Source organism: Rhincodon typus, chromosome 4 (assembly GCF_021869965.1).
Source record: "Rhincodon typus isolate 14 chromosome 4, sRhiTyp1.1, whole genome shotgun sequence".
Lineage (NCBI taxonomy): Eukaryota > Metazoa > Chordata > Chondrichthyes > Orectolobiformes > Rhincodontidae > Rhincodon > Rhincodon typus.
Genome location: NC_063335.1, coordinates 67,701,927 through 67,726,233, shown reverse-complemented (window position 1 = coordinate 67,726,233; position 24,307 = coordinate 67,701,927). Strand labels below are relative to the sequence as shown.

Below are 24,307 nucleotides of genomic sequence, written 5' to 3'. Positions count from 1 at the left end.
AATTCTGATGAAGGGTCTGGGCCCGAAACGTCAGCCTTCCTGCTCCTATGATGCTGCTTGGCCTGCTGTGTTCATCCAGCTCTGCACCTTGTTGTGTCCATAAACCAGAGAGTCAGGTTACTAGTACACACGGACATGGGTTGAAGCCATTTAACTCCTGTCCTATGTAGTCTCAAAAACGGGGGAATTACAATTATGGCTCTTACCCCAACAGCTGTCATTTTATTAAATCATCATGCTCGCAGTCTGAGGTAACCCCAGGAGATGAGAAGCTTTGGTTTGTAGTGCACTATTTTTTTCCATCTGTCTCTGGACAGTCATAGAATGTACATTTACAGTCAACTTTGGGCTGTGTTCCTTTTTTTACGTGGGCATGTTGTATTGAAAAAAGAAGAATTGTGGATACTGGAAATCAGAAACAAAAACAGAAATAGCTGGGAAAACTCAGCGGGTCTGTCAGCATCTGTGCAGAGAAAGCAGAGTTAACATTTCGGGTCCAGTGACATTTCTTCAGTTTCACTAGACACGAAACATTAACTCTGCTTTCTCTCTACAGATGCTGCCAGACCTGCTGAGTTTTCCCAGCAATCTCTGAAGTTGTAATCAAACTTAAAACGTCCAAAGGTGATCCTAGGTTATGATCCGCAGTCATGACAATGTTAACTGGCATTCCCAATCCCTCAGGGCATGCTCCATGGGCAGCAACCACCCGCACCCTGCATCCAAAAAGTTGCGGAGCTTGTCCATCCTCAGTCAGGAAAGGTGGTGAGGTGTGCTGAATGAGTGAGCAGCAAATGTAAGGGGCTTGAGGGGTGAGTGGCTGTTTTGGGGAATGGGCAGTGATGGGTCAGGTAAGAAGATTGAGTGAAGATAACACATGCAATAGTGATCACAATAGACCAAGTGCCTTGGTGGGAAGTGGCTGCAGCAATGGAATTAGAGTATGAGGTAACAGAGAGAAACTGGTGGCACTTTCCTTTGTGAAGCAGACAAAGTCATTCAACTTCTGGCTGCAATACTGCGTATTCCTCCATCCCACAGACATCACATTAACCCGGGTGGCTTTTTCTGACCAAGCTTGCAACTGCTGGTGTTGTGATCTCTTCTGGTGGCCCTGTGTAAAGATGTTCCTCTTCTACCAATCCACCAGGATCTCTAGTCTCCATATTTGAAGTGGGGTGTTACACAGACATGGCATTTGGAACTGCACAGCAACACACAAAGGGCAGTTCTTGGCTTGCAACATTTGAAGTGTCACACAACGAGATTTAAATAGGGCACCATGGTGTGAATGCTGTGAAGTGCTAGCACTGGTGGTCAGTCTGCCATTGCTAAGCACAGATTGTGAAAGAGTGATGACATTGAGTCATACAGCACGGGAACAGACCCTTCGGTCCAACTCGTCAATGCCAACCAAGTTTCTCAAACTAAACTAGTCCCATTTGCCTGTGTTTGGCCCATATCCCTCTAAACCTGTCCAAATGTCTTTTGAATGTTGTAACGGCACTTGCATCTACCATTTCCTCCGCCAGTTCATTCCACACACAAACCACCCTCTGTGTGAAAATTTTGCCCCTCAGGTGCATTTTAAATCTTTCTTGCCTCACCTTAAAAATATGCCCTCTAGTTTTGAACTCTCCTAGTCCAGGGAAAAGACCTTTACTATTCACCTTATCTACGCCCTTCATGATTTTATAAAGTTCTCTAAGATCACCCCCTCAACCTCCTACATTCCAGAGAAAAAAATCCCAGCCTATCAAGCCTCTCCTTATAACTCAAACCATCCAGTCCCAGTAACATCCTCGTAAATCTTTTCTGCATCCTCTCCAATTTAATAATATCCTCCCTATAGGTGGGCAACCAGAAATGTACGCAGAACTCCAAAAGTGGCTTCACCAATGTCCTGTACAACTGCAATATGACGACCCAGCTCCGATATTCAATGGTCTGAGCAATGAAGACAAGCAGGCCAAACATCTTTGTTACCACCCTGTATACCTGTGACGCAATTTTCAAAGAACTATGTACCTGAACTCCAAGGTCTCTATTCTACAGCACTCCCCAGGCCCCTACGATTAACTGTATAAGTCCTGCCCTTGTTCATCTTACCAAAGTGCAACACCTCAACTTTATCCAAATTAAACTCCATCTGCCACTACTGACCTATTGGCCCAATTGATCAAGATCCCTTTGTAATCTTAGATAACCATCTTCACTGTCCACGTTACGACCAAATTTGGTGTCATCCACAAACTTACTAACCATGCTTTCTAAATTTTCACCCAAATCATTTACATAAATGATAAACAACAGTGGACCCAGCACAGATCCCTGGATGCATGCTCAATAAGACGAACAGCAGAAAATTGCCTAAGAAAGGTTACCAGGCCTCAAGGAGGGAGACCTTCTACACAACACCCTAAATTTTACACTTGGCAAAAATATGGGAAAATTCAGCCCATAGTATCCAACATTAGATTTGATTTTTAAATAATATTGATTGTATTAATAATCTAATACAGATCACATTAATAACACTAATAACAAGACTGTAACTCATTTACACATGCCAGAGCCACATAAATTCACACTCAGGGCCCTGTCTTTTGCAAACTTAAAGATAATGCCCTCACATTGCAACTTTGACAATTGAACAAAAACTTAAGGGTCAGCCACTCTCTCGAGAATTCCCCAACTTGCCTGGATTGAATTTAAATAAAAGCAAAATGGTTCCATGTCTGAATTGTTTGTGAACAGTTGACCATTGTGGCCGTTGTGGTGTAGGTTACCATTAGCATCGATGTTGGTAGTTAAACAGTTAACTTCAAGTTTCTGGCTTTCTCATTTGATTGAAACTCTTCTAGCATTATTCTTTTTGGCAGTAGCTGACAAGCACCACTCAGAGTGAAAAAGACTGTTAACTGTTTTGAGATGCATTGTTCTTGGTATTGCTCTACCAGCCAGAATCTCATGCCAACCAATCACCCAGTTGTTCCCTTCAGATTTGGTATTCTTGCAATTCTGCAATGAGTGCAAGATGAAAATTGATAATGTGACTCTCTTTTCAACAACTTTTTGTTACGTTTAAGTGAAACAACGGTTTCCACTTTTTATAATTTATAGACATAAATTTGTTGAAAAAAAACCAATATATATCACCGGCTGATGAGGGTCCTAGCACTGCAGCGCAGCTTCTAGAAAGGGAAAGTTAGATGAAGAATTTTTTATCAACTTGTCAGATATGTCAAATATATATTACGTTCAAACACTCCATTAGAAAAGTGCAGGAATTAAAGGAAAAAATCATTACCTCTTTAAGAAAACTTTCAAGAGCAGCATAGCCAGCTTTTTTCATTTCAGCATTTGTATGGCCACACCATTTTGACATTGTTTCAAAGAGTATTTGGTAGCTGTCCATGAGGCAGGTGCTGAATTGGCTAGCATGCAGTGCGAACAGGCGTAACCCAGCTAAAAACAGAAAACAAAGAGTTGAACTCTCGGACACCCTGCTGGCACATTTATTCAATTTCCCTGGCTTTTCCTTATCACGTTTCTTAAACAGTGGTGTCAGGCTGGCCAACCTCCAGTCTTCCATCTGTGGCTATCAATGATACAAATATCTCAGCATGGGACCCAGCAATCACAGCTTCCCACAGAGTTCTAGGGTACACCTGATCCTGGGGATTTATCCAACTTTATGCATTTTAAGACACCCAGCACCTCCTCCTCTGTAATATGGACGTTTTTCAAGATGCCGCTATCTATTTCCCCAAATCCTATATCTTCCATATCCGTCTCTATAATAAACACTGACGCAAAATATTCGTTCAGTATCTCCCCGTCTCCTGCGGTTCCACACATAGGTGGCCCTATTCTCTCTCTAGTTACCCCCTTATCCTTAATGTATTTGTAAAATCTTTTTGGATTCCTGTTAACTCCATTTGCCAACGCTGTCTCATGTTCCCTTTTTGCCCCCCGATTTCCCTCTCAACTATACTCCTACTGCCTTTATTGTCTTCTAAGGATTCACTCAATTTCTGCTATCGAGAGCTGACATATGCTTCCTTCTTATTCTTGACCTAAACCTCAATTTCTCTAGTCATCCAACATTCCCTACACCTACCAGCCTTACCCTTCACCCTAACAGGTACATACTGTCTCTGGACTCTGGTTATTTCATTTTTGGAGGTTTTGCATTTTCCAGCCATCCCTTTACCTGCAAACAGCCGCCCCCGATCAACTTTTCAAAGTTCTTGCTTAATATCATCAAAATTGGCTTTCCTCCAATTAAGAGCTTTAACTTTTAGATCCAGTCTATCCTTTTCCATCACTATTTTAAAACTAACAGAACTATGGTCGCTGGCCCCAAAGTGCTCACCCACTGACACCTCAGTCACCTGCCCTGCTTCATTTCTCAACAGTAGGTCAGGTTTTGCACCTTCTCTGGTAAGTACATGCACATATCAAATCAGAAAATTTTCTCATACACACTTAACAAATTCCTCTCCATCCAAGCCCTTAACACTATGGCAGTCCCAGTCTATGTTTGGAAAGTTAAAATCCACTCCCATAACCACCCTATTATTCTTACAGATAACTGAGATCTCCTTACAAATTTGCTTCTCAATTTCCCGCTGACTATTGGGGGTCAATAGTACAATCCCAATAAGGTGAACATCCCTTTCTTATTTCTCTGTTTCACATAAATAACTTTCGTATTCCCAGGGATACCCTTGTTAAGTGCAGGCATAATGTTATCGCTAACACAGGTCACTTCTACCCCAGAAGAGATTTCAATTATCCAAAAATGTGAATCCCTCTCCCCTGCACTAGCTCCTCAGACATTCATTCATCTGCTCTATCCTCTCACTCCTACCCTCATTGGCTCGTGGCACAGGGAGTACTCCAGGTAATAGTACCCTCGAGGACCTCCTTTTTAAATTCTTGCCAACTTCCTATACTCTTTCCTCAGAATCTCATCCTTTTGTCTGCCTGTGTCGTTAGTTCCAATGTGTACAATGACCTCATGCTGGTCCCTCTTCCCTTTGAGAATATTCTGCACCTTCTCTGAGATATCCTTTTATCCTGTCACCGGGGAGGCAACATACCATTCTGATTTTTTGCTGTCGGCCGCAGAAACATCTTTCTGTGCCTCTGACTCATGAGTCTCCTATCACAATCAATCGCTTGGAACTTGATGTACCTCTTGTTACATTACAGCCAGTCTCAGTACCGTATACCTGGCTGTCCATGCTACATTCCCGAGAGTCCATCACCAGTTTCCAAAGCAGCACACTTGTTTGTGATGGGGATAGCCACAGGCGACTCCTGCACTATCTGCCTCCCTCTTCTACCTTTCCTGGCGGTAACACATCTACCTGACTATATCTATGGTTTTTCTCCCTTGCTACAACTGCTATCCATCACACTCCCTAGCTTCTACAAATTTCTCATCGCCTCTAACTGCTGCTTCAGCCGATCCATATTATCCAACTGAATTCTCAACCAAATACACTTCCTGCAGATGTAATCATCAGTAACATAGAAACTCTCCTTAATCTCCCACATCCAACAGGAAGAGCACATCACTGCACTAAAGGCTATTTTTGCACTGTAACTGTTTACAGACCCAGAAAATAGCACAATCTGCTCTAAAAAATACTGCTCCAGGTTAACTTTGTACCTATCTTATATGTTCTTAAAGTTTGATCAAGAGACAGATCTCAATAAAACATATAATTTAAAAAAACACTCTACCCACTGTTGTAGTTTTACAAAATAATCAGTATGCTTACACTTTAAAAAGCCACTTAGCCGCTCCCTTGCTGTGAGCTCTCCCACACAGGCTTCTCCAAGGTCAGCTGTGAATTTCGCTGTTTGTTAACTTTTCTTAGACAAACTCTGATGTCCAGGGATACTTGAAATCAACAGCAGAGGCAGTAGCTGTGCATACTTAGTGCGAGGTCACACAGCACTGTAGGTTTCTTTCTCTGTTTGAATCCTTTCCCATGTGATCACTGCCACTGCCTTTGTCTGTCTTCCTCCTTTCTTAAAGTGCCATTGTTTTGATCTTTTTTCCCCCAAAGTTCCAAGACAATGCAACAGCTTATAAAACAGTAATCACAGCTCCTAGAATTCGAGGAAATCAGCTCCAACACTGAAAATACCTCAAAAAAGCAGCTCTTACAGACACAATTTTTTCCTGTCCTCCATTTTGGATTATCCAGAATCCTGCTAGCAACTGCTTAATTTATAAATTTGTAAGCACATCTCAAAATAACCAATTTGAACAGGGGGAGAAATTAACATTGAAATGTATAAAGTTGTATTGAAACATAGAGGCCATAAAGATGCCAGATTCAATCTTTGGTGTTTGTTGGTCAATAGCAGTCAGGTTCGCAACTGGGATGTGACAATCTGTTCGTAACCAACACAGTTAAGCAGCAACATATTTTTAAATCCTGATCATCATCATGTGATTTTGTATGCACAAATATATAATGAGGATGGGGTAAATTGTACGGCATCTATGCTGAGATAGCTGTGCAATATTCAATGATCAACTGCACACATTAAGAATGGCCATCTGAGCCCATTACCAAAAGAGCTGTCAACCTTTTTAAACATGTTGCCCAGCATGTGTCAAAACCTTCGAGATAAAAGGGAAGTGACAAGTTCCATTACAAATTTAAATGACATAACTATCAGTTTTCAGTACATTTCCTATGTTTGCTGTCTTTAAAACTACAATGAGGTAACCTCTTTCTCTCTTCAGCCATTCTACTTCAACCAAGATGTCTGAAAACCTGCCCAAACTGAAACTAAAAAGCTTCCTTCCAAGCTATGTGTGTTTCACATAAAAAGAAATTAATTCAGAATCTTCTTTCTAAAAGCCTAATTCACTACACTGTCTGCTTTGTTTGCTGTAAGCTGTACCAAAGTAAACAAACTCTATTATTCATCAGAAAGACTGTCTCTAATACTGTTTCAAAATAAATACTTACTACTACCGAAATACTTACAAGTCGATCAATAAACACTTTCAGACACCCAGAAATTCCATATGCCACTTGTTCAAAATTCCACAACCCGAAAAGAAAGATACTAAAAGGGCGGCATGGTGGCTCAGTGGTTAGCACTGCAGCCTCACAGCGCCAGGGACCCGGGTTCGATTCTAGCCTCAGGTGACTGTCTGTGCGGAGTTTGCACATTCTCCCCGTGTCTGCGTGGGTTTCCTCCGGGTGCTCCGGTTTCCTCCCACAGTCCAAAGATGTGTAGGCTAGGTGGATTGGCTATGCTAAATTGCCCATAGTGTTCAGGGGTGTGTGGGTTATAGGGGGGATGGGTCTGGGTGGGATGCTCCAAGGGTCAGTGTGGACTTGTTGGGCCGAAGGGCCTGTTTCCACACTGTAGAGATTCTATGATTCTATGAAAATACACATAAACCACACAATTTACATCATAATTGTATACATTTGAAGAGATGATGTAAATTAATCAAAAATATCTTACCCAAAGGAACAGCATATCTCCTTATGTCGATCTGTAAAAAGAAACACAATCATTTTATTAAAACATACCATTCTGCGTTGCTACTGAATAGGAACATTTGTCATCTTCTGTTTTCCAGAGGGACTGGACAGTCTATTGCTTCAACTACTGCTTTGCATTAAACAGTGCACACCCAGTTGTTTTCAGATATGAGAGAGTGAGAAAGAAAAAAAAGAGGAAAGTAGAGAGAAAGAGACAGCAGGAGAGAGAAAACAAATGAAAGACTTAATCTCCTGCTTGTTGATAACTCCCGTCAGGTACGTTAGTTGATGGAAGCCCAGTACTTTGTGACTAAAATTTTTATTTCCTTAGAAAGGTTGTTTGCAATCAATCTGAAAACGATACTCCTCTAACTCAGGAGTGGGTTAGATTTCCCTCCAATTGGAAACAGTAAATGTGTATATTAAATGAGCTATTGTTGCGTGTGGTGTGGTTCATCAATCCAATACTCATTTAGCATTCATCTCGTCTTATGCTGAAACAATCATTATGTGAGTAAACCTGCCAACATTTGTGCAACCTTTGTTTGCTACTGTCAGCATTCTAACATATATCCCATTCATTGATCAGTAGACAAAATGCAATTAGAATAGGCAACATCTGTAAGCAGAAAGAACACAGCCAAACTGAATCAGCACCAGCAAAGATTATTCAAGATGTTATTGCAAATCTAAGGTAACCAAAGCACAGCATGCTAAGTTCAAAGTGATCAAATTAAGGCACAAATATAGATTAAATACTCACGAATACTTAGTCATTGCATTAACTTAAATATAAAGTTATTTTCACATTTTTTTAAAATAAATCTTTTGGTTAATGGATGCATATGAAGAGAGAGACATGATTGCAAATGTTCTGTATCAGGTTACATCACATAATATATTGTAAAAGGTTTCTGTACACACAGCAGTTGCCCAACCTGGTCTTACATTATTTATCAATAATTGTACTAGTACGGAGCGGGTTGATTTGGTTTCTCACTTTCCTCCTCCCTCCAGCCAAGAGGATGAGATTAGGACCTCCCTCCATCAGGAAACATAAATGGGAAGGGTGGTAGAACACAACCCTAGGGTTCTCCATTCATTTTCCATCACCTATTTTCCATTGGTTACTAGGTAAGAATGATGGAATACTTCTAAATTGCAAATAATTTAAACAAAAATATTAATATTTTCTAAAATTTAACTAAACCCCAAGCTTTCACATTAGGTGCAAAATTCTGATGGACAATGAGAAGTAAAATCATCCAACTACTGTCATATCAAGCCAAACATTATATTTTAGATTATTCATCTCTGAAATCGCATATGTCTGTTTATCCTGCATTTAAAAGCACATTTTGGAAAAGCAATATCTTCAGATATTAGCTACTCAGTTGCATTACGTTCTCAAGTTAATGTCCCATTACCACTTTGACAGTATGCTAACTTCATAGGTCCTTCAGCTAAATTATGTCTGAAACAACAGTAATACTTTGGCTCTGAGATTTGTCAACTCCCCCAGGCAATGGTTAACCTTAGAGATAGTAGGAACTGCAGATGCTGGAAAATCTGAGATAACAAGGTGTAGAGCTGGATGAACACAGCAGGCCAAGCAGCATCATAGGAGCAGGAAGGCTGAAGTTTCGGGCCTAGACCCTAGACCCGCTGTGGCCTCCTCTACATCGAGAGCAGAGGCTTGGGGACCGCTTTGCAGAACACCTACGCTCGGTTCGCAATAAACAACTGCACCTCCCAGTCGCGAACCATTTCAACTCCCCCTCCCATTCCTCAGACGACGTGTCCATCCTGGGCCTCCTGCAGTGCCACAATGATGCCACCTGAAGGTTGCAGGAACAGCAAACTCATATTCCACTTGGGAACCCTGCAGCCCCATGGTATCAATGTGGATTTCACAAGCTTCAAAATCTCCCCTCTCCCTACCGCATCCCAAAACCAGCCCAGCTCGTCTCCGCCTCCCTAACCTGTTCTTCCTCCCACCTATCCCCTCCTCCCACCTCAAGCCCCACCTCCATTTCCTACCTACTAACCTCATCCCGCCCCCTTGACCTGTCCGTCCTCCCTGGACTGACCTATCTCCTCCCTACCTCCCCACCTACACTCACCTTTACTGGCTCCATCCCCGCCTCTTTGACCTGTCTGTTTCCTCTCCGTCTATCTTCTCCTCTATCCATCTTCTATCCACCTCCGCATCCCCCTCTCTCCCTATTTATTTCAGAACCCCCTTCCCCTCCCCCATTTCAGATGAAGGGTCTAGGCCCGAAACGTCAGCCTTCCTGCTCCAATGATGCTGCTTGGCCTGCTGTGTTCATCCAGCTCTACACCTTGTTATCTCAATGTTTAACCTTAAATCAGTTACCCTTCCAAAGGACAAGCATTTTTCTACATACTTTTGAACTAACCTTTAAATTTATGGCTTTCGTTGCACAGTCAAAAATCTCCTTTGATGTTCTTGGATCTAAAAAGTACATATGCAAATAGTCATATTTTTCACATTGCTGTAGTGCATTCAAAGTCTACACCTCGGCATAATTTAAACAAGAAACTTACCTTCCTCAACAGATTTAGTGAAGTTTACCATAAGTGCTATTAACCCTCTAAGGCAGCCTGACACCACCAGAAGTTTTGGCTCTCTTGTTGCAGAGGTCATCTGAGGAGCGAGAAATTGCAAACACATTTTTAACAAAAGGCTTAACAGTTTTACAGCAAAAAGAAAATCAAGAATATCTTCTCCATTGACCTGTCTTAAAACACTGGCCTACCAATATATCTTACACCCCAAGCAGCAGATCGACTGAGGTACACCTCATTTATGTCCTTACAGGTCAATGTATCCCCCATTTGCCTTGGGAAAAGCTATGGGAGACTGGCAATACGTTGAAAACAGTGGCTAAGTATATCACCTTCAAAATTTATTTTTCTATACAATAACCAATGCAAAGACAAAGCAGAAGATAGGAAATTTTTACATATTGTGAAAAGAAGACTTTGAAGGGTAAAAACATCTAAAAATAGCAATGCTTAAAAACAAAATCATACATAAAAAAGAGAAGGATTTCAAACTCACCTGTATTTTCAATTCATTTAAGTAGGCACGATAAAGCTTTTCTGAATTATCAAGCATTTCAGTAGGTTGCACTTCTGCTAGAACACCCAACAGCTCATATACCTTCTCCAACACTGTGAAACAAGTCATTTAAAATAAATATTGATACAAATTTTTTTCCCTACAAATGCTAATATAAATAAATGTCTGTTAGGTTTATTAAAGAGTGTGAGACATATGGATTCCAGAATAAGTAAATGTGCCTATAGCCATTGAAGACCATAGACTGGTGTTTTATCAAATCTTATTCATTGAAGTGAGTGATATTTTCACGCTGGGAAATTGTACACTTTCCAATCATTTTTGTGTCACACTTGGCCATGTACCATGCCAAACATCCAATTCCACTTCAAAATAACACTGCCAGTTCTGCCGGCAATTAACATTCCTAAACCAATTATAGCGCTGATGAATTATAACATGGATCTCCGCTATCTTATCCTATACACGGTAAGCAAATCTCTGCAGGCTGCATCACCACCTCCTTTTGTATTGTCATGTCATCTTTATCCATCTGTCTTTATGATCTTTTACAGGAAGACTTGATCATTGTAACTATTCCTATGAAGGAATTGTAACTACCATACGTTATTTCCGAATGTTATTAACATTGAATTTCACCAGAGATCTTTGGAGGGTATTTGTTTGACATTTAATGGAAGAAACTGCCAGAAACAGAAGTTAAAACAGCCAAAATACAGCAGAGGTAGTGAAACTGACATATTTTGTTTTCCATTTCCATTCTCTCATTTTCTTAAAATATTACATGATGAAAATAGCAAGCGGCAGAAAATAATGTTTTAAGTTCTGCAGTTGCTTGCTAATAGTTATATGGTTATTCACAGTTTAAAAAGAAATACGATAGATCAGAAATATGTTGCCTTTTGTGCTTCTCTGAAAAATGATTACTATGAAATGAAAATAAACACACCTGTGTCTGGAAGTTTGCTCTTCTGTGCCAATTCTCCATAGAATTTATTGAACATGTCTCCGATTTTAAGTTCTTGTAGACAGACTTTACTGTGTAACAACTGAAATTTCATCTGAATGTTATTTACTTTTTTGATAAATTAAAAAAACAAAATACACTACAGCTATTCAAAGTGCTAAAGTTATATTTCAAGGTAGCTTTTAGCATTAGTAGACTTACACAAATAACAAGGGCTCTAAAACATCACTTTAATGGCTCAACATAATCAATGTCCTTGCACATGAATTCTGTATCAAATCTTACAACCAAAACAGTACCAATGGGTAATTTTAATTAGCGTTATGTGAAAGGCATTTAACACAAAATGTTTGTCATAGCATTGTGTTAACTCTTACACATTTAAATGGATTTTCCAAATGGTATGGCCAAACACAGCTTTCACTGCATTTGAGATGAACTATTACAGCACATTTAACAATAAAGGCCAACATTCAATTTGCCTTCCATATTATTAGCTGCTGAATTTAAATGCGAGCTTTAGTGAATCACGCACAAGGACGCCAAATTCCTCTGTGCTACAACTTCTTGCAGTCTTTTCAGATTTAAATAATATGCAGCTCCTCTATTCTTTGTGCTGAAGTACATAACCCTATATTTGTCCACATTTTGTGCCATCTGCCAAGTTTTACCCACTCACCTAACCTGTCTATAACCCTCTGTAGACTCTTTGAATCATCTTCACTACTTGCCTTCCCACTTTTTTTTGTCATTCATAAAGGTGGTGAGTATATTCACTTTTCTCACCCAAGTCATTGATATATATTGTAAACAACCAGTGGCACTTTCACTAGTTATAGGTTGCCATCTGAAAATGCTTCCTTTACCCCTCTTTTAGTCAATCCTCTATCCATACTAATATATTACCCCCAGCACCATCAGGTCTCGTATTATTAAGCAGCCTTATGGTGGTTCCTTATCAAATACCTTTTGGAAATCAAAATATATTACATCTACTGGTTCTCCTTTATTTATCCTGCTTGTTACCTCCACAAAAACCTGCAATAAACTTGACAGGCACAATTTCCCCTTAATGAAGATATGCTGACTCTGATTAATGATATGTATTTATAAATGCACTACTACATCCTTTATAATAGACTCTAATATTTTTCCAATGACATGTTAAAACTGGTCTTTCGTTGCCTATTTTTTGTCTCCCTTGTTTTTACGTAAGGGGGTGTATTAGCAGTTTTCCAATCCTTTCCGACTTTCCAAGGATTCTTAGAGGATTACTACCAGGGCATCCACTATCCTTTTAGCTGTCAGCCTTTAGCCCCATTTGTTTCTTTGGTACTTTTTCTCTAGTGATAATTGTTGAGTCTATCTGCTCCCCTCTTCGGCCCCTTAATTATTTAGCACTTCTGGAATTCTATTCATGTCCTCTACCACGAAGATTGTTGCAAAATATTTATTCAACTCCCTTGCCAGTTCCTGGTTTCCAATTATTATTTCACCAGCCTCTTTCTCAAGAGGCCTACATTCACTCTGGCCTCTCTTTTCCTTTCTCTATATTTAAAGACGTTCTTTTATATTATTTGGTCATTTGTTCTCATAGTTTGTTTTCTCCCTCTTTATTATTTTTGAACATCTTTTAAAATTTTCTCAATCCCCAGTTTACCACTAATCTTTGTCACATTGGATGATTTTTCATTCAATTGGATACTACCCTTAACCTCCTTGGTTAACCATGGTCTGTTCATAGATTTTCTAGAGCCCTTCCTCATTGGGATATATCTTTATTGTGAGTCATGAACTATCTTTGTATTCATCTGCCATTGTTCCTCAACAACCTTTTCTGCTAAGCCCCTTTTTCTAGTCCACTCCAGCCGAATTCATCCCTCATCCCTATTTATTTATACGCAATTGGGTCTAGCACATTTGAATCTGACCCAGGTTTCTCACTCTCAAACTGAATGTCAAATTCTACCATGTTATGGTCACTCTTACTCTTTCATTAAACCTCCTTCATAACTGAGTATCAGATGCAAACTAGACTGATTTTTATTTGGATCAACAACATATTGTTTTAGGAAACTGTCCTGAATACACTCTATGTATTCTTCCTCATTGGTTTTCTTTGTCAATTTGATCTTGAGAATCTAAATGACGATGAAAATCAACCATTGTTCATGCAATGCCTTTTTTATATATCCTAATTCTATTTTTATTTATGCTCTGTCTGACAAAGCAGCAACTTTTTGGGGATCTATGAGCTGTTTCCACTCCCTAAGCACCTCCATCTGGATTCTACATAATCCAATCCAACATCATGTCCTGTTTCATTCTTATTCCAACTCATACAAACAAAGCTACCACAGCACCCTTCCCTTCCTGCCTTTCAAAAAGTCACATACCCCTGAATATTCAGTTCCCAACTTTATTCTCCTTGTAACCACGTCTCCATAATGGCTATGAGACCATATCCATAACCTCTATTTGTACTATTTAATCATTTGTTTTGATCTGAATTCTGCACGCTTTTAAGTAAAGAGCCATTAAATTTGCCTTTTTACCATTTCTTTCCCTTTGACCCAATTTGCTTTTGTTTTCTTATGGTTGTACACACCATCCCTCCTGTCCCACTCTGGGTTTCATTATCAAAATAGCTGCCATACTCTTTTGCCTTGAAAGCCTGTATAACACCTCCTACGCACCCACTCTAATTAGTTCAAAGACCTCGCTGCACCCCTCGATATTCGATTCAGTGGGACTCTCATCCCAAGCCAAGCCACCCTGAAACTTGACTTCTCCAGTATTACCATTAACTCTGATCATAACATTTAGTGTTCCACGGTCCATTATAGAAGTAAAATCTATATTGCCTCCAACCTCATCGTTTCCCAACCCCACACCGCCTGCTTCTATCTCCTTCCCAAAATCCACAAACCTGACTGCCCTGGTCGACCCATTGTCTCCGCCTGCTCCTGCCCCACCAAACTTGTCTTTACTTATCTCGACTCCATTTTCTCCCCCTTGGTCCAGCAACTCCCCACCGACGTCCGTAACACCACCGACGCCCTCCACCTCCTCCAAAACTTCCGATTCCCTGGTCCCCAACACCTCATCTTTACGATGGACGTCCATTCCCCATGCAGATGGCCTAAAGGCCCTCGCTTCTTCCTGTCCCACAGGCCCGACCAGTCCCCCTCCACTGACACCCTCATCCGCTTAGCTGAACTCGTCCTCACCCTTAACAACTTCTCTTTCAATTCCTCCCACTTCCTACAGACAAAGGGATGGCCATGGGTACCCGCATGGGCCCAAGCTATGCCTGCCTCTTTGTAGGCTACGCGGAACAATCCCTCTTCCGTACCTACACTGGCCCTAAACCCCACCTCTTCCTCCATTACATTGATGACTTTATCGGCGCTGCCTCGTGCTCCCACGAGGAGCTCGAACAGTTCATCCACTTCACCAACACCTTCCACCCCAACCTTACGTTCACCTGGACCATCTCTGACACCTCGCTCTCCTTCCTGGACCTCTCCGTTTCCATCTCTGGCAACCACCTGGAAACCAATATCCATTTCAAGCCCACCGACTCCCACAACTACCTAGAATACACCTCCTCCCACCTACCTTCCTGCAAAAATGCCATCCCCTATTCCCAATTCCTTCACCTCCGCTGCATCTGCTCCCAGGCTGAGGCATTCCACTCCCGAACATCTCAGATGTCCTCGTTTTTCAAGGACCGCAACTTCCCCCGCTCAGTGGTCGAGAATGCCCTCCACCATGTCTCCCGCATTTCCCGCAACTCATCCCTCACATCCCCTCCCCACAATAACAACCAAAACAGAATCCCCCTCATCCTCACATACCACCCCACCAACCTCCGGATCCAACGCATCATCCTCCGACACTTCCGCCATCTGCAATCCGACCCCACCACCAAAGACATTTTTCCCTCCCCACCCTTATCTGCTTTCCGGAGGGACCACTCTCTCCGTGACTCCCTTGTCCGCTCCACACTCCCCTCCAGCTCCACCACACCTGGCACTTTTCCCTGCAACCGGAGGAAGTGCTACACCTGCCCCTACACCTCCCCCTTCACCCCCATCCCAGGCCCCAAGAAGACCTTCCACATCAAGCAGATGTTCACCTGCACATCTGCTAATGTGGTATACTGTATCTGCTGTTCCAGATGTGGCCTCCTCTACATCAGGGAAACCACGTGGAGGCTTGGGGACCGCTTTGCGGAACACCTACGCTCGGTTCGCACTAAACAACTGCACCTCCCAGTCGCAAACCATTTCAACTCCCCCTCCCATTCCTTAGACGACGTGTCCATCCTGGGCCTCCTGCAGTGCCACAATGATGCCACCCGAAGGTTGCAGGAACAGCACCTCATATCTCGCATGGGAACCTTGCAGCCCAATGATATTAATGTGGACTTCACAATCTTCTAAATCTCCCCTCCCCCTACCGCATCCCAAAACCAGCCCAGCTTGTCCCCGTCTCCCTAACCTGTCCTTCCTCCCACCTATCCCCTCCTCCCACCTCAAGCCCCACCCCCATCTCCTACCTACTAACCTCATCCCGCCCCCTTGACCTGTCCGTCCTCCCTGGACTGACCTAGCCCCTCCCTAACTCCCCAACTACACTCACCTTTACTGGCTCCACCCCCGCCTCTTTGACCTCTCTGTCTCCTCTCCACCCATCATCTCTTTTATCCATCTTCTATCCGCCTCCCCCTCTCTCCCTATTTATTTCAGAACCCCCTTCCCCTCCCCCATTTCTGATGAAGGGTCTAGGCCTGAAACGTCAGCCTTCCTGCTCCTATGATGCTGCTTGGCCTGCTGCGTTCATCCAGCTCTGCACATTGTTGTCTCGGATTCTCCAGCATCTGCAGTTCCTACTGTCTCTAGATGAGAAGTCAACCTGTTTATCTAGAATTGTTGAGTCATAGAGTCACACAGCACGGAAATAGACCCTTCAGTCCAACCAGTCCAATGCTGAACATAATCCCAAATGAAACTAGTCCTACCTGCCTGATCCTGTCCTATATCCCTCCAAATCTTTCCTATTCATGTATATTGTACCCACATCCACCACTTCCTCAGGAAGTTCATTCCACACGTGAAGCACCCTCGGTGTAAAAAAATTGCCCGTCATGTCTTTTTAAATCTCTCTCCTCTCACCTTAAAAATGTTCTCCCTAGTCTTGAAATTCCTAGGGAAAAGACAACTACCACTAACGCTATCTATACCTCTTATTATTCTGTAAACTTCTACCAGGTCACCTCTCAACCTCCTAGCCTCCAGTGAAAGAAGTCCCAGCCTATCCACCCTTTCTTTATAACTCAAACCTCGAAGAGTTGAATTTGAACGAGAACAGGAAGAACATTATCTGTTATTCTCTGAGTACTGCTATGGAAAATTTACAGTACAACTGAAATTGGTACACAATTTATCCAATAATGCAGTGTTTCCCAAGGATTGCACTGAATTATCATCCGAAATCGTGTGATTGAATGCATAATCTTCTAAACCAGAAGGAGCCAATTTAACTAAACCAATATTAACATATTTATGTTCATCACACCTAAATGAGATGATGCATGTCTAGCGTCAAAGATTAACATTCATTAACTATAATCCATACTTAGTATTTTTCAAAAGAGATTCTTTAAAAATCAAATAGCTGATTGCCCGCGCAGTCCTAACAATGAATCGAATGAGAAAAAATGATCCTACCACGAGGAGGAGGTCTAAGGCAGCAACCTTACATTTTGCAGCCCTTTCCTTGGTGTACATCACAAGACACACATCCTAAAGAAAAGACAATAAACATTCATAATTCTCTTTTTCACACAATCACACATTTTCATAGTATTCCAGTATTCAAGCAGATAATAATGTCTCAAGACTTTCCTGTTTTTCTTCAATTCACTGTATTTATAACGCAACCAAAGAGATTGTTGCGCAATCTGAAAATTCTTCCAAAACACAGCGTAGGCATGCAGTAATGGTGGGACAGCTTCCTGCTCAGACATTTGATGGAAAAGACATTGGAGCCTCTACAACCATGAGCTCCAGGCTACAACCAGAATGCAAAAATGCAGGTGGTCACAGCAACTCGGACTCCCAAGTAAACAATAATACACCATCATTAAAAATCTAACACCATTACTCAGGACATTTCCAAGACATGAACAAAACATTTCAAGAAAAGAAACTGAAACATGCACATTCTATTTTAGCAGAGGTGACAAGAACAGATCCATTTCATTAACAGAAACATTTTCTGACATTTAGAAAATTGAATTATCTAGGCTTAGTAATTTATATCTGTAATTTTACAGACACAAACTGTAGCAGCCTCATGGCAGCTAAAATGCAGATAGATTGCTAACTTGGCCAAACAGCAAGGGATGATGGGTACATTGGCCAACTCTGAAATCACAAAACCGAGACACCAGACACAATGCACATACTGCAACCAGGTGCTAATGACGTTAGCATAAGTTAAAGTCAACAGTTATTCTGGACAGACATAACCCAACAATTTATCCACCAAACAAAGGACAGCTCAGACAGAAAGGCACTGAGTCCTGCTACGCAAACCACTACCAGTAGCATGCCATCTAAATGGTTGATTCTAGTTTCAAACGATTAAGTGTACCTCTCTGAAGGCCAGTACTACAGAAAGTTCCAGAAAACCATCTAAAAGGTATAAAAACAGTGTTCACCTGCAGACCTTCATCTTGGAAGCTCTCAGAATCTCTTGGAATCATCTGAGGCTTCTTGCCCTTTTAGCTAAGATCAAGTGTAGTTTTGTTCTTACCTGGCAGGAGAGACACCTTGATTAAGTTGCGAGTCATCACAGCTATTGAGATCATCGCTGGATCGAGATTGTGATTGGACATTGGAGAATCATTGGTTGAGCTGACCTGCTATTGGTTGATTTTTATGCTGGCTTCAGCCTAAGGACAGTTCCCGGAAAAGCCAACCTAGAGCTATGGCCTTAGCAACCACCCGTGCCCCAGGCCAGGGAGTCCAGAATACAGTCAGGGTGACTGTCAAGAAGGTGGAGGAAGGATCACCTGTCGACTGGATGTTCTTCGTGACGAGAGTCCTCTTGGATTTCTATGGGTTCCAACCTGCAGATGTTTCCTGCCTGCAGGGAGGCTTTGACCTGCAGGCCTCCCCTGCCTGGAATAGTCACCCCTCTCAGGCTCTCATCCTTCCTGACGGACTCAGCAAAAGGCTCTACACAACACACAAACAAGGCAGGAGAGTGTCAGTCCTGCCTGATACCAGATCTGATTGGGAAGCTTTCTGACCTCCACCCATTAATTGAGACTGCACCAACGATGTTGGTGTAGAGCAGTCGGATCCAATTGCAGATACCCTCCTCAAAGCCTATCTTGGAAAGAACATCTCTCATGTACGTGTGCAGTATCCTGTCGAAGGCCTCCTCCTGATTCAAGCTGATGAGGCAGGTGTCCACACCCCTGTCCTGTACATAGGTGACCGTATCCCTGAGGAACATGAGGGTCTCAGTGATCTTCCTGCCCGGCACAGCACAGGTTTGGTCAGGGTGAATTACTGATCCCACAGCAGACCTGACCCAGTTGGCGATAACCTTAAAAATGAGTTTATAGTCTGCTTTCAGCAAAGATATTGGCTGCTGCAATTGGATCTGACTGTTCTACACCAACATTGTTAGCACAGTTTCAATCAATGGGTGGAAATCAGAAAGCTTCCCAATCAGATCCGGAGTCAGGCAGGGCTGCCTACTCTCTCCTGCCTTATTTATGTGTTGTATAGAGCCTTTTGCAGAGTCCATCAGGCAGGATCTGAGCCTGAGAGAGGTGACTATTTCAAGCAGGGGGGCCTGCAAGTCAAAGCCTTCCTGTACATGGATGATGTTGTCATTTTCTTCTTGGATCTGTTGTCAGTGCACAGACTCACGAACATCTGTGACCAGTTCAACCTGGCCTTGGGGCAAGAGCGAGGCCATGTTCTTTGCGAACTGAGCCAACTGATCCTTCATTCCCTTCACCGTCAGGACAGATTACCTGAAGGTGCTGGGAATATGGTTCAGAGGGGCCGGGACGTGCACAAAATTTCTGCAGGAACGCATCACCAAAGTGAAGCTGAAACTGGTCCTTTGGGACCATTGCTCCCTCTCCAATGTGGGTAAAACCTGGTCATCAGGTGTGAGGCACTCTCTCTGTTGATGTACATAGCACAGGTTTAGCCCATTCCCCCAAAACTGTGCTGTTTCAGTCACCTGAGCCATCTTCTGTTTCATCGGGAAGCCTAAGATAGATTGGGTCTGCACGTAGAAAACTCTAGATAATGAGGCCGCATCAAGCTGTGCGTAGACCCTCGGTACGCAAACACCAAGTGTCACTACGTACCTGTCCCTGGTATTGCAAAGGATGGGACTGGCCTCGCTGCTGCAGAACGCTCCAAGCTGTTCCAGATCACCTGCCCTTCATAGAGAAATTACAAAGAAAACACCTTTGACCACAAGTCCATCAGGAAGTGGTCAGCATGTAGCGTCCTCGAGACCCTGCAGGAAAAGGAGAAGGTAGATCCCAGCGTGTGGATCCCTGAGCAGACTGTCAAAGTCATTTGACAGAATGCCTCATCACGAGAACTTTCCAAGAAGCACTAAGATATCACTTGGCTTGTAGTGAGAAGGGCACTACTTTCTCAGGCCCTTTATGTACACCCGGTCAGCCTGTACCACTGCATGCAGCACTCGAAGTGGCTGCGGAGGGGGTGAGACTGTCACACATCACCTTCTGGAATGTGCCTATGCAAAGGAAGTCTGGAGAGAAATGCAACAGTTTGTGTCGAGGTTCATCCCAAGCAGCTCCATGACATGGGACTCTGTGCTGTACCATCTGTTCCCCGGGTTGCACACCAAGACAAACATCAACTGTGCCTGCAGGACCATCAACAAGGTGAAACATGCCCTTTGGTCTGCCTGAACTTTGGTGGTCTCCCAGAACAAAGAGTTGACCCCGGCTGAGTGTTGCAGACTGGCGCATTCCAAGGTCCAGGACTTTGTGCTGAGAGACACACTGAAGCTTGGGGCAGCGGGGAAAGACCACTGCTGAAGGTAAATGGGGGTCTGTTCGATTGTCGGACCCTCCTAGTGTGCCAAAAATATGTAAATATAGTGATGCATGTGTAAGAGAGGTCTTTGGTTTTGTGAATAGTCAAACTCCACTGTTTGTGTTTACTTGATTTGCAACTGTGCAGAACCAAACAGCTTTTGTGTCAATGTATGTATACAAAGATTTTTTATGACTAAAGATTATTTTTGAAATTTAAAAAAACACCTTCGAAGGAGACCAGCTGACCATCCAGAGAGAGAAAGGAAGAATACAGCTTCGCAGACGCAAAGACAGAGTCACAGAGAGAGCGACTGCGTAAATTTACAAGAGACTCGGGAAGTATAGTAACCTTAAGGGGCCAAACAGGATTAGGGATAATATGTTTCATATTAACGATTATTGCAACTTTTTTCCTAATATAAAGTGGGACTGTTTTGTTTTGGTAGCGGCTTGTAATCATACTGATTTGACTGCTTCGGTATTGACACACCTGGGCAAATTCATTCATAACATTATGGTCAGAGTCGGCTGTAACTTGTTTAAAGAGACACCAGACAACAAACTAAATTTCCAGAGGTATGACTGTGAAACACTTCACAATCAACTAAATTGATGCTTCCTATTTCAAAATTGAGGTACTCCTGTAGATACCTTGGTTTTGTTGGTGAACCTTCATATTCACAAAGGTCAGCAGATCACATCTTTACTTCTAAATTCATCAGGTGACTCCTTATGCACTATTTATTAATGTTCAGGTTATATTTACACTCTAAACTGCTTAGTTACACTATGGAGTGTTTCACAGCAACTTCCCACACCGTAAAAATTAAAGTTATTTAAAAAGACTCTAAAACCAAAGCTGATTATTTTCATTCTCTAAGCATGCTGCCAAACTACACACATCCTGTTATACTTAACTGAGTGCATATTCACAGGTTCGTTCAGAAATTGCAAGACTGAAATCCCTTACCTTGATGTCAAGAGCATATGGTCCGACTGTCTCTTTAATCTTTTCAACAAATGCAGTAATTAACTTCAAAACTTCTTCTCTACAATCCCGAAACTGGAAGTCAAATGAGAGTTTCTAAGTATATTACATAATATATTTTTAAAACTAAAAACTGTTAAGAACAGATTTAGCAGTTGGTTTTGTAAATAGTCAAACTCCAATGTTTTGTTTATTTGATTTGCAACTGTGCAGAACCAAACTGCTTTTGTGTCAATGTATATATACAAAGATTTTTTATGAATAAAGTATATTTTTGAAATTTAACAAAACACCTTCGGAGGAGACCAGCATGACGAGAGGCAGAGACCAGCTGACCATCCAGAGAGAGAAAGGAAGAATACAGCTTCGCAGATGCAAAGACAGAGTCACAGAGAGACAGAATCCACATTTAGGAAACTGAAGGTTCTGAATTCAAATCTCACTCCAGGGACTTGAGCGCAAAACCTAGGCTTACACTTCAGTGAAGCAGGAGCAAATTACTGCACATGCTGGAATCTGAAAACAAAAATTGCTGGAGATCATAGCATGTCAGGCAGCATCCATGGAGAGAAAGCAAGCTAATGTTTTGAGTCTCGATGACTCTTCATCAGACTCTGATGATCTCCTGCATTTTTTGTTTTCACCTCAGTGAAGTATTGGGGGAGTACTGCATAATCAGCTTTCAAATGCCAAATTAAATCAAGGACAAACACAGAAAATGCTGGAGAAACCTAACAGGGTAGTACCATCGATGGATACAGAAACAGTTAGCATTTTGAGTTCAGTGTGATTTTTCCTCAAAACTTCTGAAGAAGGCTCACACTGAACTCAAAACATTAACTCCGTTTTTCTGTCTTCACAGATGCTGCCAGACCTGCTGGGTTTCTCCTACATTCTCTGTATTTGTTTCAGATTTCCAGCATCTGCAGTATTATACCTTTATTAGTTAAATGAGGCCTTGCCTGCTCTTTCAGTTGGATATAAAAGATTCTGTGGCTTTATCCTGAAGAAGGGGAGGCAATGGTCTAGTGCTATTATTGCTTGACTGTTAATCCAGAGACCCAGGTAATGTCCTGGGGACCCAGGTTCAAATCCGTACAGCATATGCTGAAATGTGAATTCAATAAACATCTGGAATTAGGAGTTTAACGAAGACCATGAATCCATTGTCAATTGTCAGAAATACTAACCTGGTCCACTAACGTCCTTTAGGGAAGGAAACTGTCATCTTTATCTCGTCTGGTCTGGCCTAGCCTACATGTGACTCCAGACCCTCAGTAATGTGGTTGAGTCTTAACTGCCCCCTGGGCAATTAGTGATGGGCATAAATGCTGGCCTAGTCAGTGATGCCCTCATCCTAGAAATGAATATTAGAAAAAAGCTGGTTCTTCTGGTGCCCTGGTTAATATTAATCTCTAAAAGAGATTACCTGGTTAGTACCACACTGCTGTTTGTAGGAGGTTGCCACATTTCCTAAATTGCAGCTAATAACACAGGCTATCAGGCTCTTCGGCAAATTCAGCATTTATGAAAGGCGTTACATGAATACATAGCTTTCCTTGATGGAAAACTTACCTCTTCATTGCTTAGTGATTTTCGAAGTAAGATCAATAGCCCTTTATCCTTTGAGAACACCAATGAACTGTGTAGGGCTGCATATAAACAAAGGAAATGTGAGAATACTCTATCAAAAGAAACACAAATTATTCATCACAGAAAAGTACGTGCATTCATTTGAAAAATGACAAGAGTTGTTAGTATTAGCGGAGTATTTATCCTAACTTTGAAACATTCAATCAACTTACTCAGTATTGTAATAGCAAATTAGGGTTTAAGGAAAATTTTAATTCATCAGTGCAACTACAGACAGCTTTGTCAACAAGTCGTAGTTACAAACTGTTGTATCAATGTTGTATTTTGCGGTAATATTGGTGAATCACTTTCCAATAGTCACCATCAGTTGCCTCAGGTAACTGCTGAAGCACTCCTAGCTATTTACTGATGTTTCTTTGATCTAATGTTATGATACTGGCTGATGGTATTACAGGTCAAGTCAGATTCCAGAATGAAACCTGGCTTGTTCAGTCATAATTATGTTTTTTTTGTTTAATTAGTTACCCTGGTAATAATTCACAAACATATTCACACAAGGATTTTTTTTTTTAAATAACAGAGTTTGTTACAAAAGAAATAAATAGACAATCCAAATATCTGCATATAGAAAGAAGTTAGAATGATTTTAAATTATGCAGCAAAACAATGTTTCAACCTGTTTCCCAACACTATGCATTATAGAAACTCGAGTCCAGTGAAATTACAGTACTCTCCAAACTCCTCACATTTTCTTCACCATGGACTGTGGGGACAACTCAATGAGTCCTTTTCAAATCTGTCGACATGAACTTTTCCACAAATATGACAGCCTAAACAACTTTAATTTCCTGCAGATTTCTAACTAAACTCTCCTGGTGTTAAAGTTTTACCAATTAAACCTTTCAGCTAAGGTGACTTATCCCCTGAGATAATAGGAACTGCAGATGCTGGAGAATCTGAGATAACAAGGTGTAGAGCTGGATGAACACAGCAGGCCAAGCAGCAT

The 24,307-nt window shown here is 41.8% G+C and overlaps 1 protein-coding gene across 2 annotated transcripts in view; it reads right to left on the bottom strand.

Moving 5' to 3' along the window:
• prkdc (protein kinase, DNA-activated, catalytic subunit) overlaps positions 1–24,307 on the bottom strand; it is a 204,650-nt gene that overhangs the window by 172,104 nt on the left and 8,239 nt on the right. For both annotated transcript variants that reach the window (XM_048595548.1, XM_048595549.1), the window contains exons 2-10: positions 23,284–23,360; positions 21,691–21,783; positions 17,341–17,415; positions 11,588–11,687; positions 10,618–10,730; positions 10,101–10,200; positions 9,953–10,008; positions 7,513–7,543; positions 3,311–3,468 (exon numbers count right to left, since the gene is read on the bottom strand). In XM_048595548.1, the coding sequence (XP_048451505.1) occupies positions 3,311–3,468; positions 7,513–7,543; positions 9,953–10,008; positions 10,101–10,200; positions 10,618–10,730; positions 11,588–11,687; positions 17,341–17,415; positions 21,691–21,783; positions 23,284–23,360 (803 nt within the window). The remainder of the gene's footprint in view (positions 1–3,310; positions 3,469–7,512; positions 7,544–9,952; positions 10,009–10,100; positions 10,201–10,617; positions 10,731–11,587; positions 11,688–17,340; positions 17,416–21,690; positions 21,784–23,283; positions 23,361–24,307) is intronic.